Source organism: Manacus candei, unplaced genomic scaffold (assembly GCF_025592945.1).
Source record: "Manacus candei isolate 608988 ecotype Guabito, Panama unplaced genomic scaffold, ASM2559294v1 h1tg000015l, whole genome shotgun sequence".
Lineage (NCBI taxonomy): Eukaryota > Metazoa > Chordata > Aves > Passeriformes > Pipridae > Manacus > Manacus candei.
This window is the reverse complement of record NW_026138063.1, coordinates 19289605-19305761: the sequence shown is the minus strand read 5'-3', so window position 1 is coordinate 19305761 and position 16157 is coordinate 19289605. Positions and strand designations below refer to the sequence as shown.

Sequence of the window (16157 nt, the reverse complement as noted above, 5' to 3'; positions counted from 1 at the left end):
GTGAAAATATAAAAATAAATACTATAACTTTGTTTCCATGTCTGTGATAAATTTCAGTTACGTATGTAGTGGAAGATACTGTACTATGATTTCCCAGTGCTAACAGTGGCTGGTGTAAGACCCTGCAAATGTCTGCTACACTCTGTTGTTAATGACTATTTTAAAAGGACAAAGCCATATTTTTCTTCCTTTGTTCATCTTTCTTGCATCTGTCATTATGATGTTGGTTTACTGATTGCTCCTGGAGTCTGAACACAGGCTTGTGTTTCTGTCTCTGAAGACCTTTGGGTACCTTCATAAGGAGCTTCTGTGGGCTGATAAATTATAAAACCAGCTAAGCAACAAAAATGTGACCCATGGGCCTTTCTGAGGAAATGCTGGGACGTCGTGTTTAATGGCAGCACTGTTTTTGTTTTTGTTTTTCCTTTTGAAGAAATAACTCCTCTGCCTGCACCTGTGTGTTCAGTTGTCTGTAGCTGTAACATGACATGTTTCCAGTGGTTAACTTGTGCTGCTGCCCTGAGGATCAAGGGAAAAACCAGGCATGCCCTTTGCCAGGAGCACAGCAGTGTTCCCAGTGTGATGCCTCTGTTATTCCCCACTCAGCTCTCCAGCAGCCAGGCAAGTTGGCAGTTGTACAGGGCTGTGGGAAAGAAAGGGCAGCAGAAAATGCTGAATGTCTGCTAATGCATCTGAGTAATCACCATTCTGGGGTTAGATTGCAGGAAGATGACAAAATTGCTGAATAAACTCTGTTTAGTCTTTTTTTTTCCCCCCCTTTCTTTTTTTCTTTCCTCTCCAGTATGAGCTGCCAGTTGTTGTTGCTGCGATGGACAATAGTATAACCTGTGAAGAGGGAAAAGTTTTCCATTTGGAAGAGAAACAGAAGCCTGTATCTACCCTGTAATTTTGGATCCTTGAGATTGCATAGAGGTGGTTGAATATGGAAGTTTTGGGTGACCTGCCATATGATAATAGGATGGAATCTTGTAGCAGGGAGAAGTCAGGAGAAACATCTTTTGGGATGAAGGTCAAAATACCGCTCGAGCACAAGGATAGAATAGAAATGTAATGGGTAATGAAATCAGTGTTTAGCCATTCCATCCCTCTTGCACAAACACTTCTAACATCAGGTTGTTGCACTGACGTTTTTCACATGTATAATTTAGCTAATTTAGTAAAATTGTGTTTTACTTCCTGGAAAGCTCTTGGTAAGGGCCAAATCACCAGATGTAAAATGACAATTTTAGGGTGAGCTGAAGGCATAGCTGGGTAGTGGTTATAGGTGGAGCTTGTGAGTGAAGGGCCAGGGGAACTGGGTGGGTTCGGATTCTAGCAATGATTCCAGAGGGTGAGGGGTGAAGGAGCAGCTGAAGACAGGATATGAGATGGGATGGTGAGTAGGCTGAAGAGATTATTAAGTCAGTGTCTCTTTTGACTTAACTAGAATTTCCCCAAGTCCATTCAGTTGGAATACTATGAGCAAATCAACCTGTGTGAACTCCTGAGAACTGCAGGTGTGGGACCTCTCATATTAGAATGTGTGTGTGTGCAGGTAGGTTATAAACTGACCCAGTATAAGGTGATCTGGAATTAAAAGAAGGGCAGATTTGGGAGTTCAGATCTATCTAACCTGAGTGGGAGAGCTGACATGCAGAAGAAAATGCTGTCCTTAATACTAACTTCATCTCAAACATTGGATGGGATAACTTTGACCCAGTGTGGGAAAATAAGCATTTTTCTGCACTTATGAGCTTTCTTTGCTGATCTGTTTATTCAATGTGACTTCACTGGTTAATCACAACTAGCTTTGAGTGCACCCCTGCAGTGTTTGCTTTCGAAGTGAGTTCCAAAAGAAGGTATTTGCAGCAAAACACAACCCCTGATGCAGGAGCAGAAGGAGGCAGGTTCCTGTTCAGAGGCGTGTTCAAAGGAAGTGGATGCAGAGGGGAGTGTTATGGTAGGACATACAGTTGTTTAAACAATTGAAACTGTAAAAAGTAAAATCTTAACTTAAAAACCCCTTGAAAATCATTTCATAATTTAAGCACTCTAAGTGCTGCTTTTTGGAGCTGTGGTGTTATCTGATCAGCCACTGGCTGTGATCTGGGTGTGATTAGGATCTCTGCTCATACAATTACGAGCATATGGTATACCCTTTTAAAATTGTAAGTTTAAAATAATTACATTCTGGTGCTGTTTTTTAAGAATTATTTAAGTATCTGTATGTTCTGGAATGGTTTTGCTGCCAGTTAATATTCAGTTCTGGCCTGGAGCCATCAAAATCATAAGGTTTCTTTCAAGTTTCATAATAATGTTAAAAAAGAGTTGCTCAGTTTCCTTTAAGGAAGTAAAAGAACTTCCTTTGGTTTTGTTTTTACTTTCTCTGAAGTTCAGAGACATGTATGACTCATTATTGCATAGGAAAAGGAACAGTAATATGGGGACATTCCTGAAGTGGATGACGGAGAGTTGGGCTTGTGACAGATTTTCCTAGATATTAAAACTTGGTTCATACAGAGCCTCCAAAGTGATGTGCTGGACTGGTGGGTTATTGTTGAGTACAACTTTTTTCAGGTTTCTACACAGTAACATGTACAGCTGTAGGACACTGACATTGTTTCCAACCAAAAAGAAGTAATCAAGGACAGATCAAAGCACTCACTGAGAAGTTTGTCTGAATGCAAGGATCTCTTGAACTAAGTGTTTAGGTGGACTAGAAGAAACCACAGTTAAGGACATCTACTCTTGGAAATATTTCATGCTCTCATACACTTGCTGTTCAGACAAGTAAACCACGTGATACCTATAAAATCATAGTTGGAAAACCAAAGGCCAAAGCATGGAAAATCTTCAGCAGTTCCTTAAAGGAATATGAAAATGAGAGGTGTTAAGCTGCAAAGGGACTGCAGTAGTCTCTTCAGTACTTACAATTTGGGTATACCATGAAGTCTTTTTCTTTTTAAAAAGGGAAATGGTTTCTGATCTATCATTATTTCAACTCTGTTCTAAGCTTTGTCATTTGACAGATTTTATTATAGATTGGATTTTATTGGTAGACTGTAACACAACAGTGAAGCCTCTCTGTGGTTTGAAGGGAAGTAGTCCATGCTGTGTTGTGTTCTGTCCAAAATGCAGCTTCAGATTCCAAACCACTTTCATCCTCAGAGATTCTGCTGCACTCTGAGACCTCACAGCAGTGTTGGTGGTGCCAAACAGGCATCTCTGCTGAAGGACTGGCCTTCGAAGGTTCCTGTGGTGCCATGTGGAGCTTTCCCTGGGTGTTTCCCATAATGTGGAGCAGAACTCGGGCACAGAGGTTCTCGTTTCTACTCTGAACCCCCAGAGTGAACTGACATCAGAGCATCAGTGACTAACAAGTATGACTCAAAGTACTAATCAAAAGAGAGAGAATGCATGAGCTGCAAAGCATGAATTTTGATGCTGACCATCACTTTGTCCTCTGATCTAAACAGGTATCTAAATCTGGGAGAAAGCAGAACATAAAGGAGACTACAGACATGTTGAAATAAACATTCCATAATTATTTCTATGTGCAATCCTGCATTTTCTCTTTTTTGACAGTCAGAGCTAATTTAGACTCCTGTTAAGTTCCTCCGGGCAGGGGCATGTCACCCCTGTGTCCTGGCTCATGGGAACACTTGATGTTCTTTATAAATAGAATAGTGAAGCTGGTAGGAGGAAATATGCCTTTGCCACCGGGATGCTGCTGGAGCCTGGGCATGAAGGTAAGCTATCCCCAAGTGCAATCTCTAAAGGATAAGTCTTCTGAGAAGAGGGGGAAAGGAGACTAAATTTAAAATATTTTTATTTATTTGTTTTTAACAGAAGGTTGTGCAGATCATGGAAATTATGTCTGAATTGCAACTGTTCAGAACTTCTCTCACATATGCTGATAATTTTAGGAATAGCAGAGCACAGAGAAGGAAAAGATGACTTAGGGCAATGATTAAAGGAGTTAGATATTTATATTTTAAAACTATAGTTTTCTTCATTTATTAGTGGTCAGAGTGCAGAGGAGGTGAGCTGGCACACCTGCAGGGTACACTGTGCAAGGGTGAAAAAATATATAAAATCCAACACTTAATGATCTTTTCATGCTTTTTAGCAGTTTCTATACTTTTTTTCTCAGTTGTCTTTGTTCAAGATAACATGGGCATCATGTAAAAAGAACACTGATGTAAATTTAAGGAAGCTCCAGAAACTGGGAGATTTCTGGCTGCAAAATAAGTCAACTTCCAATGCTGGGAAACCCATAAAAGGCAGTTGTAATGTTCTAATGTTACATTACATTAACTGTGACATTAATGCACAAAACTTGAATATAGATGTCTCTGCATGGTTGTGTTTATTGCCCAATTTCAAGAGATTCATAGACTTGTATGTGGTTACTGAGTTCCAGCTTCAGTCGTGGGGTGGGCTAACACGAGTAACATTACCAAACAGGTTTTATTTAATATTTTCGATGATGAGCTGGTTTTACTCTTTTTAGAAATATGTTTTTTTTTTGCACCAAGTGTTGTGACCTATTTTTCATAAACATTCTTTTTAAAAAGAATGAATGCTTGTTCCTTTCCAGTGGGAAAATGAAGAATTGTGGGTAACAGTGTCACAGGTGCTGGCTGTGTTACTTTGTGATGCTGTGCAAAATGCAGCTGCAGTGTTGCAGGGATCCTCTGCCCACTTTACATTGCTGCTGTTACAGTCAGCTGTGGGGCTTTTGTGAGGGTTTCCTCACTGTGACAATTACAAGCACGAGTAGCTAAACAGGTCGTGCTGACCAGAGAATTGAGTGTTCCCATTTCCTCTCTGTCTGGTGCTTGTCACAGATCTTTATAGCACTGGTCGATTTGGTCATGTCAATCCCAGCCACTGCTTTTCATTCCTGCAGGAAAAAAAGCAAATCCCTTGAAGCACCAAAGAAAAGGTTTGGCTTGTGCCACTTACTGACTCAACTATTTTCTGCACTTGCCAGTTCAAGAGTATGAAGTTCCTCACTGTCTGGAGTTCTCTGGACTTGTGGGTTTTAGTAAGTGAAAAATGTACTGCCTGGTGGGCTGCTGCCCAATGGCTGGGGATTAATTGGTGGAACATCACAGGTTAAAGTGAAAGCCAAGGCAGACATTTTCATTAGAATTGTATCAGGAGCTTTCACCTTCATTTCAGATATCTTCAGAACAGGTTTTGTCAGAAAAATAAGCCTACAGATGTAGCTATATCAAAAAGATAATTTAAAACTTTCTTTTGCAGTGAAGAGACATCAGACTAGTAAGTGGGTCCCTGACCCGCTTATTCCATGACCTTTTCTAAAACTATGAATGTTAGTCCAAATCAACCTTATGTTGTCTGTAGGATTTTTTTTTCTCCCTCCTACGCTCTATAAACTTGCTGCAAAGTATACCTCTGTCTTTGGTCTATAGTTAGGTACAGGCTGAGCACTACCTTCTTTTTTGGGCAAAGTCACCATTTCTCTTTGCTGGTTCATTGTGACCGCTTTTGCTCACTTGTTTTAGTAGACAATGTCATTTTGATGTACCACATCAGATAAATACAGTAATTTTATTGAGGCAGACTTTGAGGAGTACTATTGATTATTTATGGAGACATGCTATTTTAATCAAGTAGATTCATTTGAGCTGTCATGGTGAGTCAGTATAATTCCATGCTTACACTTCATGCTGGAAAGTAGGTTTGTATTATAGATGGATACTGGTGATTTAGAGGATGTAGCAGTATCAGTCAATTGGCACAAAAGTTTGGCAGTGGTGGTTTAGTGTCACGTCCAACCTCACAAGCCATTTGAAAGCATTGATGTCAAGTTATTTTCAGGGCCTGATTTAATATAATCAAAAGAAATAGTTTAGCTAGTCAACCCTGCAAAAAATGCCTTCTCTGTATTTTGCTGAGGAGGAGGGGTTGCTGGGGGGGTTCTCTGTGAAGCAGTGGCTGCCAGTGCCCCATGAGTGCTGCGCAGAAAGTAGGTTAGTGCTGGCAGCTGCTCTGCCTCCCGTGGGCTCCAGGCAGACAGGCTGCTCTCCCAACATTTCTAGGGAGTTACTAACTTTTCCAGGGACATGGCCTAGTCTCCTGACTCCCTGGCTTGGCCTTCAATCATTAATCTGTTTTTACCTTTGTGTGAGCATGCAGCAGCTTAGCACCTGACACTAACACGTGCGTGCGATTAGGTAAGAGCTGAGGATGCTCTGCATGCTGTGAGCCATTCTGAGGTGTTTTGATGAGTTGAGGTTTTGGATCACGTTTAAAAGGAAAAGTTAAATTCTGTGGATGGGTAGGTAGGTATGCTGCAAAAGGTGACTTGGAAGTAGCCTTTTACTTATCTGTGTTTCGATATAATGGCTATCATTATGAATATCTAGACTGCTTAAGTGTGTCACACATAATTAGTGTCACTGAAGTGTTTGGAGTTCTGTAGGTTGCCTTTATCAAGTCCTACATTCATGGAAACAGAATTGTGGAATTGTTTAAGTTGTTAAAGACCTTTAAAGTCATTGAGTCCAACTGTTCCCCCAGGACTGCCAAGCCCACCACTAAACCCTGTCACCCAAGCGCTACATCTCCACATCTGTTAAATCCCTCCAGGGATGGAGACTCCACCACTGCCCTGGGCAGCCTGTCCCAATGCTTAACAACCCTTTCTGTAAAGAAATTTTTCCTAATATCCAATCTAAACCTCCCTGTCTCGGGGATGAGCTTAAATCACTGCATTTTGAGCACACATCAGAAGCTGCTGCTGGAATGCTGCCGCTCCCGGTGCCGAGTTCCACCTGTTCTGCAGCGGTGTGGGGCTTAGTCACCTTGAAAAGCAGTCAGTGCTTCCTTGTGTCTGAGGCACAGAGCCAAGGCCTGTTCCTGGGGACTACTGAGGTAGTGCTGTCAGTTGTTGACAGAATGGACCTTTGGGCACTGGGAGCTCACAGTGTGGAGATGGTGGGGCTGGGGCATGACCTGCACTCCGGCCTGTGCCAAGAGTAAATAGATAAAGATCGACATGACCTAAATGTCACCGTAGCAGCAGATGCTCTGCAGTGCTGCAGCCTCTTGCTACATGGTAGTATAACCTGAAAACCCAAAATGTGTTTTGCTGTATGGTTTGTTTTTTTTGTTTCATCTGCACGTAAAAATAGGTTTGTGGGAAGAGAAGGTTGGTTGGCTTTTATTTTTCCACCTCCCAGCTTTGTTTTATCTTTTTTGGCTTACAAATGCTCACTTCAGTGAGTGCTCACAATACTTATTGTACTGCCTGCACTATTCTGTGCTGGCTAAGTGCTGCTTTTCCCTGGGAGCACCTTGTGTGCCATCACAGAGGAGCAGAGGCTTCAGTACACGGGCTCTCAAATGTTCACCTGATTCCCACGAGCTTGTTACCAAGTAAGAGCTGATGACAAATTGTATTGACAGGCTTTTAATTAACAACTACTCAACAGGAGATGTTCCTGTTCCTCATAAGTTGCAACACAACAACTTTTAATTTGTTAGCAAGCCAAGGTATATTTAAAAGAAAAGTCTTTCCACCTTGTTTATAATTTCTTGAGTGATGAATTTCAAATTCAATGTTTTAAAACTTCTGATCTTGCAATTAAGGCTTAAAGCTAATTAAGCTTATTCTCTAAAACATTTTGGTATTATGAGGTGTGTATGATCTCCTATTTTCCAGTCTTGTAATTTTTCCTTTTTTTTTGTGGCAGTTTTATTTTATGCAAAAATGTTATTAATGAGCGTAGACTGTGTACAAGACCTCTTGTTCCTGAGAGCTTTTTAATAGATTTTACCTTCTTCTCCCTGCTAAGTCTATTTTTGCTTTTTCCTGTGGTTCCCCTTCTGTTCTTCCATCTGTTTAGTTGAACTGCTTTATTCTCTCCTGGTGTATTGTATACACGAATCCTTTTACCTTTACCCTTCACAGCTTTGTTGAGTTGCAGTGCTGTAGTTCAGTTTTGTTCCCACATGCCTTTCACTAAGATGTTCCCAGATGAGCTATGATTTTGTGAAATTGAGACTGTTAAAATTGTTCCATCTTTCTCTATTTTTTTTTTAACTCTATTTTTATTACTGCTTGCACATGCCATTTATGGTGCTCTTGGCATTTGGGAAAAATACTGTAATGATTCTGGTTTTTTGCTTCTCAGAATCTCCAGATCTTTCCATTTTTCCACAGTTTCCAAAAGCTGTAAAAGCAGCTCTCCAAGTAAAACGAGATGGAAAGACCTCAATCCTGCAAAAAATGCACATGCATAATGGATTTCACTTACTGCAAGCCCCACTGCTTTCATTTCTGTGAGATCACCACTAGTGCTCTTGGGTCTCATTGCTTTGTATGATGAAAGTCCCTTTGGGCCACATCGTAGATCCCACAACTTTTCAAGATCAACCACAACAGATAAAATAAGTTCAGTGATTCCCGAGACCATTTCAAATACTAATAAGAAAATTAATTAGGGGGTGGAGGGGAAATCTGAATTTTGAGGTTGTGATTTTATCAGCACTCAGAGGTAAAGATTAAAATCTTGCTAAGATGGTTAGTTTTCAGAGTGCAGAAGAGTTTTGGCAAGCAAATACGTATTAATTACATGGATGTGTAAACCTTGTCATTATCAAAAGCAGGAAAGAAGGAAGAGAGGTCTCTTTTTCTGTGAGGAAATAAGTGCTGGGGCAAAATGAAACTGTGTGTGGGGAAAAAAGTTATTTTTTGTCAACATGTTTGAATGTTTTGTCATAAACAGAGCTCAGTTCAAAGGATCTGAGAATCTCAGAAGGTTTCTTTCAAGACTAACCAATTTCCTGCAACACGCTGTCAGTGCTAGGAAGAGGCATCTCTTGCACATAAGAGCAGCTGGTTGTTTAAAAAAATAAAGTGTAGGGGGGAGAACACCCCACCCCCAACCCTTATATAGAGTTATTTTCCAAAGGAAAATGTACATCTGTGAAAACAGGGCACTTCAGCAAATTCTGTGCACTTTGGAATGTCTTTTCCTAACGGTGCATGCTTCTTGTTTGGATATTTTCAGGAAAGGGCTTGGGAATTTTTTTTGTATTTTCACTATTGCAATGAGTTGAGTCTTGAAGTTTAATTACTTTCCCATTTTCTGTGTAGTGGTGTTGGCAGTTTTTCTTACTCTTTATTGTCTTAAATAAGAATTGTGAATGTATTAACCCTGTCTTAGCAGGGGAAAACTTAATTTTACAGGAAATGGCATTTTTTTTTAAATTTACTTGAAAGTTCTGTCATGTGGAAATATAGTTAATATTGTAACTAGGGCGAAGGCGACTTATCCATACCGTTGTTGCCAACTTGAATTTCCTTGTGTGCTTGCCTTTAAGAAATAACTTGACACTGTCAAGAGGATATTTGAATTTTCTTTGCTGTAGCTGATGCTTCCACATCTGAAATATATTTGCCAATGTTTTGTTGTCTGCAGGAACCAGTGGTATATGAAGATGGAACCATGAAGAGAAAGCAGAAGGAATAATAATGCTTTTCCGAAACCGTTTTCTGTTCTTGCTGGCCTTGGCAGCCTTGTTGGCCTTTCTGAGCCTCAGTCTACAATTCTGTGAGTGCCCTCCCCTTTTGTTTTCTACATATAGTGATCTATAGGTGTGTTTAAAAATGGCCATGATTATTTGTTGTTTAAGCATTCTATCTGTATTTAAATACTTGGGGTTTGTTTTGGGTTTTGGTTTGTTTTTTTTTCTCAGGGTTTTTGTTTGTTTGTTTTCCAAAAAGTAAGAAAAACAGTTTTGTGTGCCTCAGAGGAATCTATACAATTTTGAGATTTCAAATCAGGCTATCTTAAATCAAAAAAGTCTGCATTTTGTAGTGCAATTAAGTAATTGAATGTGATTGAATCTTTCCATGAAAGTAGACAAACCACATTTGAGTGAAAAACTGCAGCAATTCCTTTGAGTAAAATCTGCTGCAATTCCTGTGTTACCTTGCATCAGAGCAGACGGGATTGAGAAAACTGCTGTGAGGGTTGAGTGTTGGAACTTCCCCTTATTTGTGCCCTCACATTAGGAAACTTTAAACAGTTGAATTGGCTCATCACAAGTGGTTGGTTTGTTTAAGAAAAGATAAATTATGTTGTGCTTCAGATAATTAATCCTGGGTCAGGGCAGAGGGCCTTCATGTCCTGATGACTAAGCAGGAGGGTGGTGCTGAAGGCAGGTCAGGGTAGGTGACAAGTGAGCATTGTGACGACTGATTATCACCTACTTCTGAGAGATAACGTTTGCTAGGCAAAGCCATGTTTTGTGCAAATCTGGTCTAATACACAGCAGTGTAATTAGTTGCTGTTAGAGGGCAGGGGAAAATGTGTATCCATAGGCTAGGATAACATTCTTTGTTGTTGATTCCCTTGCATCTTGTTTTAATGAGCACGGTCCTTCTGGGCTATGCTCCTTTCACATAGTGTAAAAAAAATTCCAAAATTCAGAAGATTGCTTTAGATTTAGAATGTGTCTTTTGCATATGATAGACAACTTATAAGAAAGGGGGAGAGAAGATGAAAGAAACTTTGTGGTTTTCTGCTACTATTTTTGTGTGTTTAAACTCATCTGCATGTAAGACAGGGACGTGTGGCTTTTTCAGCCTCCGATGGCCACAAGCCAGTGGGTCTGATTGCAGCTTGTTTTGCCCATTAGGCTCTTTATGGCTCTACCCTTGATGTTGTATGGTTGGTTATGGATTGTGCATAGGGTGAAGGTCCTAGAGGAACTGCAGCTGAAACATGAAACTGAATTGTTAACTAAAATGAGTTTTATTTAGAGATGAGGAGAGTGAATCACATTTCCTCTAAAGAGGAAATTATTTTCTACTTAATTAGAACATGACATTTGTGAAGAGGAATTCCAGGAGATAAAGATGTTTGAAGGGTGCTTTAAAAAGCACATAAGCTACAGCAAGCAGCCGTCATGAAGCTCAGTGCCAATACCAACACTGATACAGAAACTTTTCCATAATGGGATCTGCAATACAGTCTAGTGGGAACCAAGACATACAGGTAGCCTGATGTTTTAACTTCTACCAGCTTCAGGTTGTAGAGCAATTAGTTCAAACTTGGAACTAAGACCATCTCCACAGCAAAGACAAAACTCTCTTCCATCATCATGTACTTCTAGGCTAGCGCTGTCTGCTGAGCAACCCGTAGCTCAGCAGCTTTAGATGAGTTGTCAGTGCTATCACTTGTTGCTTTATCAGGAACTTTGTCTGTCACATCCTCACCAGTGCCTCACCAGTTTCTGTCAGGAAACACTGTTTTTCACATCCTCAGAATGTTTAACTTTGGGATTGTTGGGTCAGGCTGGTCTCAACACCAAAAGCAGCGTGACTCCCCCTTCTCCAGCCATCACTGATAACTCTTGCAAACAGTAAAGTTCAAGCTGTTTTATCCCCCCTTAGGCAGATCATCCTGCTGCAGACCCCTCAAGAGAGTCCAGGCAAGGGCAACAGAGCTGAGGAAGGGTCTGGAGCTCAAGTCTGATGAGGAGCAGCTGAGGGAGAGGGAGGTATTTAACCTTGAGAAAAGAACACACTTTACAACTACCCAAAAGCAGGTTGTATGGGGTGGGTGGGGTTCCGTCTCTTCTCCTGGGTAACAAATGATAGGACAAGAGGAAATGGCCTCAAGTTGTGCCAGGGGAGGTTTAGATTGGATATTAAGAAAAATGTCTTACAGAACAGGTAGTCATGCACTGGAACAGGCTGCCCAGGGCAGTGGTGGAGTCACCATCCCTGGAGGGGATTTAAGAGATGTTGTAGATGTGGCAACTGGGGACATGGCTTAGTGGGGAACACAGTGGTGCTGGCTTAACAGTTGGAGCTGATGATCTTGGAGGTCTTTTCCAACCTAAATGATTCTGTGATATGATTTATGTTCATGGAATGAAAATGGGTGCTTATGCATTTAGACTCAGGAAATTGCCCAAGCCACTGATTTGTTTTGTTTTGTTTGAAGGGAGTTAACTGCTGAAGCATTTGGAGTGGAAATGGATGTTTTATGCTGTTGTGAGATTGCATTTCTCTGTTAGCAAGCAGTGCACAGCTTTGTGGAGGAGGGTTGGTAATTTTAAAACACACTACTGCTTTTCTAGGCATGGAATGTTGAAAATGTCTCTTCCTTTCTGTGATAAATTTGTTTATAAAAGTGAAACAGTAACACTAAATGTATAATTATACAAAAGGTGCCTGTCTTCCTTTTTCAAACTTCTTCTTTAGGGCAGGACATAGCTCCTATAAATGCTTGATATTTTATCCCTCTTGTCCACATGTGGAACTGTGGCAATTTGAAGCCAGACTTGTGAGTTGTAGCTGACTCTGAAGCAAAGGGAGTAGTAAAGGCCAAGTTCAGCTGATTTTCCATAGGTTCTGACTCAGTATTACAGACAGCCCACACTGGGATAGCTGACAAGGTCGCAGTCTGGCCTGTGCTTGAGCTGTGAGGGTTCAAGAATTGCTTGCAGCAGTTTGCCACCCAGTCAAGCAGAAAAGGATGCTGGTTTACTTTAATAGTCTGTGCTATGAAAGGTCTGGAAGTGCTTTATGAGCAGTGATTTCTGCAACCATGATGAAGTGGAGGTGATGGGTGTCCTGTTAGCAATCCTAATGCAAGTTTGTCCTTCCTTGTAAGACAAACTCCTGAGACAATTCTTTCAGAGCTAATAGTTGTCACATCTCAAGTTTAGACAAAAGGACAAAAACGGTGGGGAAAACAACCAGTATCAGACCTCAGAATCTTCAGTATTGGTAGGCTGGGAATGGACCCAGAATTGACAGGAAAACTGTGTCCCCTGTTCTGATGTTTGTTTGTTCTTGGTCCCTTTCTCTTCTATTGTGGTTTCTGAGTTCTGGTTTAAACTAGTTTGATTTCCTGTGTTGTTCTTTTCACCACAAGGCTGGTGCTTTGCTTGGATGCTAACAGTTTAACTTACAGGGTCAGTCATTGAGAAAGTTTCCCCTGAAGACTCTCTTGAGAGCAAACAACAGCTCTGAGTGCTAGAAGTGTTCTCTCCCACCAGCAGTTGCACTGGATGGAGGTGGAGTGATTGGCAAGGACCAAGATCAGGAGCTACCTTGTGTCTGCAGAGCTGTGTGCCAGAGGTGCTCTGTGGAGCAGTGGGTTCATGTTTGGCACACATTGTGTGCTGGCTTGGCTTGCTGGATCAAATGCCAGCTGATTCTTCATATCCTCATCCTGAGAAGAGGGAGACATATAAGCAGAGTGTGCTTTGCTGCACAGTTGGAGAAAGGACTCTTTTTAAACTGTAATGGTTATTCTTCCGAGCGATGCAGTTGCTCTGGATCCCATAAGATCCTTCCTGCTGCCAGAGTTGTCTGTCGTGTACATTTTGGGCAATGGGGCACTTGATGAGTCCTTGTTCAGGAGCAAAAGACCCAGGTTCTGTGTATGGTCTTTTCCTGTGCTGCTCCAACTGCCCCAGGTGCCAGGCTCGCCTGCCTGAGGTGCCAGCTGCCTCCCTGGGAATCACACTTGGAGCAGTAGGGTGAGGAAACTTTCTTCAAGAAGTTCTACTGTTTTCAAGCTCTGTGTATTTATTTAGATAAATAATGCCTCAGGCTTTGTTTCTGAACATATCTGATGGATGATAGAAGAAATACATTTGAGACACATTTGAAAATTTACTGGAATACTCTAATACCTATTCACAGTTTTGCCAGGTTTGGTTACCATATCTAGTAGGCACATAGAGGACTTTTAAAAGTAAGTTATACTTGCTGAAAACATATAAACTTTAAAAGTTCTCTGCATCTTTAATATAATTGTATGACCTGGAGTTGGAAGCAAAAGACTGAGGCCAGATGTGCCCTCAGATTCAGTTTGGCCACTAACACTCTGTACAGTGTGAAACCTGGACCTGATCAGCAAGAGAGAGAAACTCTCTTGAATGGCAAATGCCTCTGAATTTTTTACATGTTTGAATTTTTAAATAGTATAGGAAAATGACAGTGTTGAAAGTTAAAACTTGAAAAAGTGTTCCGCTGCCGACCAGAAACGTACTCTGATGTCTCCAATGGATAATTATATCAATGAGAGTTTTTGTTTGGGAAACCCATTGGATGGGGAGATTGGTTGTCTTCCAAATCAAATATAACTGGCAGTTCAAAGTTCTATAGGAGATGGTCATTATTGCCCTCTTGTTTTATGTTTTGGGCTAGATCTATAGAAAAGAGTGGAGAAGTATTTTCCTTATAGTATTTCTCTTTCCACTGTCAATGTTAATTGCATTGATTAGTCCTCAGGTCAGCTCAGGAACAGGAGGTTGCAAATTTGCCAGAGGAGCTGCTTTCTTTTTTCCCTAAAGATTGGTGTAGTACATGAGAAGCCAATTACTGGACAAGCACAGACCCTCCAGTACATTAGAACATCTGTGACTGACTGTGAGAGCCTGAAGGTGGGTCTCCTCAGGATGTTTGAACTGTTCATCTTTGAGTTAACTTGACTAAACCAGACTGAAAGGCAATTTAAAAGCCAGCTGTTAAGGTGCCATGTGTAATCTCTGTAAAGTTTGCTTGACAATGGTTTTTACTTTGCAGTTGAAGGCATGTAAATTATTTTTTTTTTTTCAATGACGGTAAATACCTTTGTTTTACTTCTTTTTCTTTTATTTTGATTATCATTTACTGAAAGTCTAAGGAAAGTAACAGTTGAGAGAAGAAGGACTAGAACTATTGTGGGAAAGCATCCCTTTTTACAAGCTGCATAACCCTGGCATCAGTTACAGCCTGTCCTTTCAGCCTACCTGTTCCAGGCACTTCGCAATCGTGAAACCCCTGGCTCTCAGACAGGTCCTGCACATGGAGCTTCTCTTCTAGTTTGGAGTTTGTTTTCCCAAATACTTTGATACTTTGATCAGTGGCTCAGGCCTGTCTTTCAATTAAAAGTATTTTGGTATCTGCCACTACTTTTTAGGATGTCAGCCACTGCCCCAGCAGGGCAGTTCCTGTGCAAAGTGTGAAGAGCTGTTTCGTGGTTTTTTTTGGATGTTTTTTTAAAAAACTTTCTAAACCTTGATGGTTCAGATTGGGTGTTGGTGTTTCAGCATGTCTGGAAATGACATTTTGCTGTTCCAGTAATAATTTCCCTCTACTTTCTGTCATCTGATTTTGCACTGGAGGTTTTGGTTTTAAAGATGAGTCACAGGAAACAGAAATCAGGATTCTCCACTCGGAAAAGTAGCAGAGTTTTATTTCGTTGGCTTGAGTGCTGCAGGCAGCTCTGATTTTATGAGGATGGTGTGGGCACCATATGCAACACTGAAGTGTTTGGGGCTTAGCCTGCTGTCCTCACCATGGCTTCCTTCAGCTCCTGCTGTGGCACAACCCGTGGGGCTGGGGGTGCTTGGGTGGTCCAGTGCCAGCAGCTCCCAGGGACTTGCAGGTGGGAACAGAGGTGGAAGCTGAGGGGGTGCAGAATCCCTGCTCAGCCTTTCCATTTGCAAAGCAGGATGTGCTCCCACAGTCTGGGAAGCTGTACCTGTGGTACTGCAGAGCCACCAGCAACCCCCAAAGACTGCAGGGGGGTGGTGTGAGTGTAAGGGGAGCTGGCACATGCAAAGCCTGTGGAAAAGCTGGGGGAGTTGGGTTCTTTCAAAACTTAATTTCTGAAGGAGAAGGGAAAAGGTGTGTGGGGGGAAACCCCAAGGTATTCAGTAAAATGAGAATGGCTGTTTCTGGGCAGGATACATATCCTCACCATCTCTCTAGGGTGCATTCCTTACCTCCTCTTGCTGTTCCATACCAAGAAACAGCAATGACTCATGTTTCATATTTTAAAAATATAATTTCTTTATAGGAAGAAAAAAAAGAGTATTGCATTTTGCTATATACTATATTTAAAAAGCCGCAGTTTTAGAATTCTTGATGTAGAGAACTTGTTTTTGTCATGTGTTACCAGCATACGAAATTAAAAGATCAGATATCTCCCTTCATGAATTTTTCCTTCAAGCTCATAGGCATGGAAGATTTTCCACTCATGAGAAGTCTCTTTGGGTTTTTTCAAACTACTAATTTAATCTGAACCTAAGATTAAAGGGAAAAATGACCCACAAATAATATATCCAGGGCTTTGTACATTTTAGTAGTGAATGAAGAGAACTAACTG

At 41.1% G+C, this 16157-nt stretch overlaps 1 protein-coding gene across 3 annotated transcripts in view; it reads left to right on the top strand.

The window, feature by feature from the left end:
- The window catches only part of PXYLP1 (2-phosphoxylose phosphatase 1), an 82186-nt gene that overhangs the window by 38887 nt on the left and 27142 nt on the right, over positions 1 to 16157 (top strand). For 2 of the 3 annotated variants that reach the window (XM_051782237.1, XM_051782236.1), the window contains exon 2: positions 9459 to 9590. In XM_051782237.1, coding sequence (XP_051638197.1) covers positions 9512 to 9590 — 79 coding nt within the window. In that variant the 5' untranslated portion in view covers positions 9459 to 9511. Of the gene's footprint in view, positions 1 to 3725; positions 3750 to 9458; positions 9591 to 16157 lie in introns of those variants that run through there. The other variant, XM_051782238.1, reaches the window with a different exon arrangement.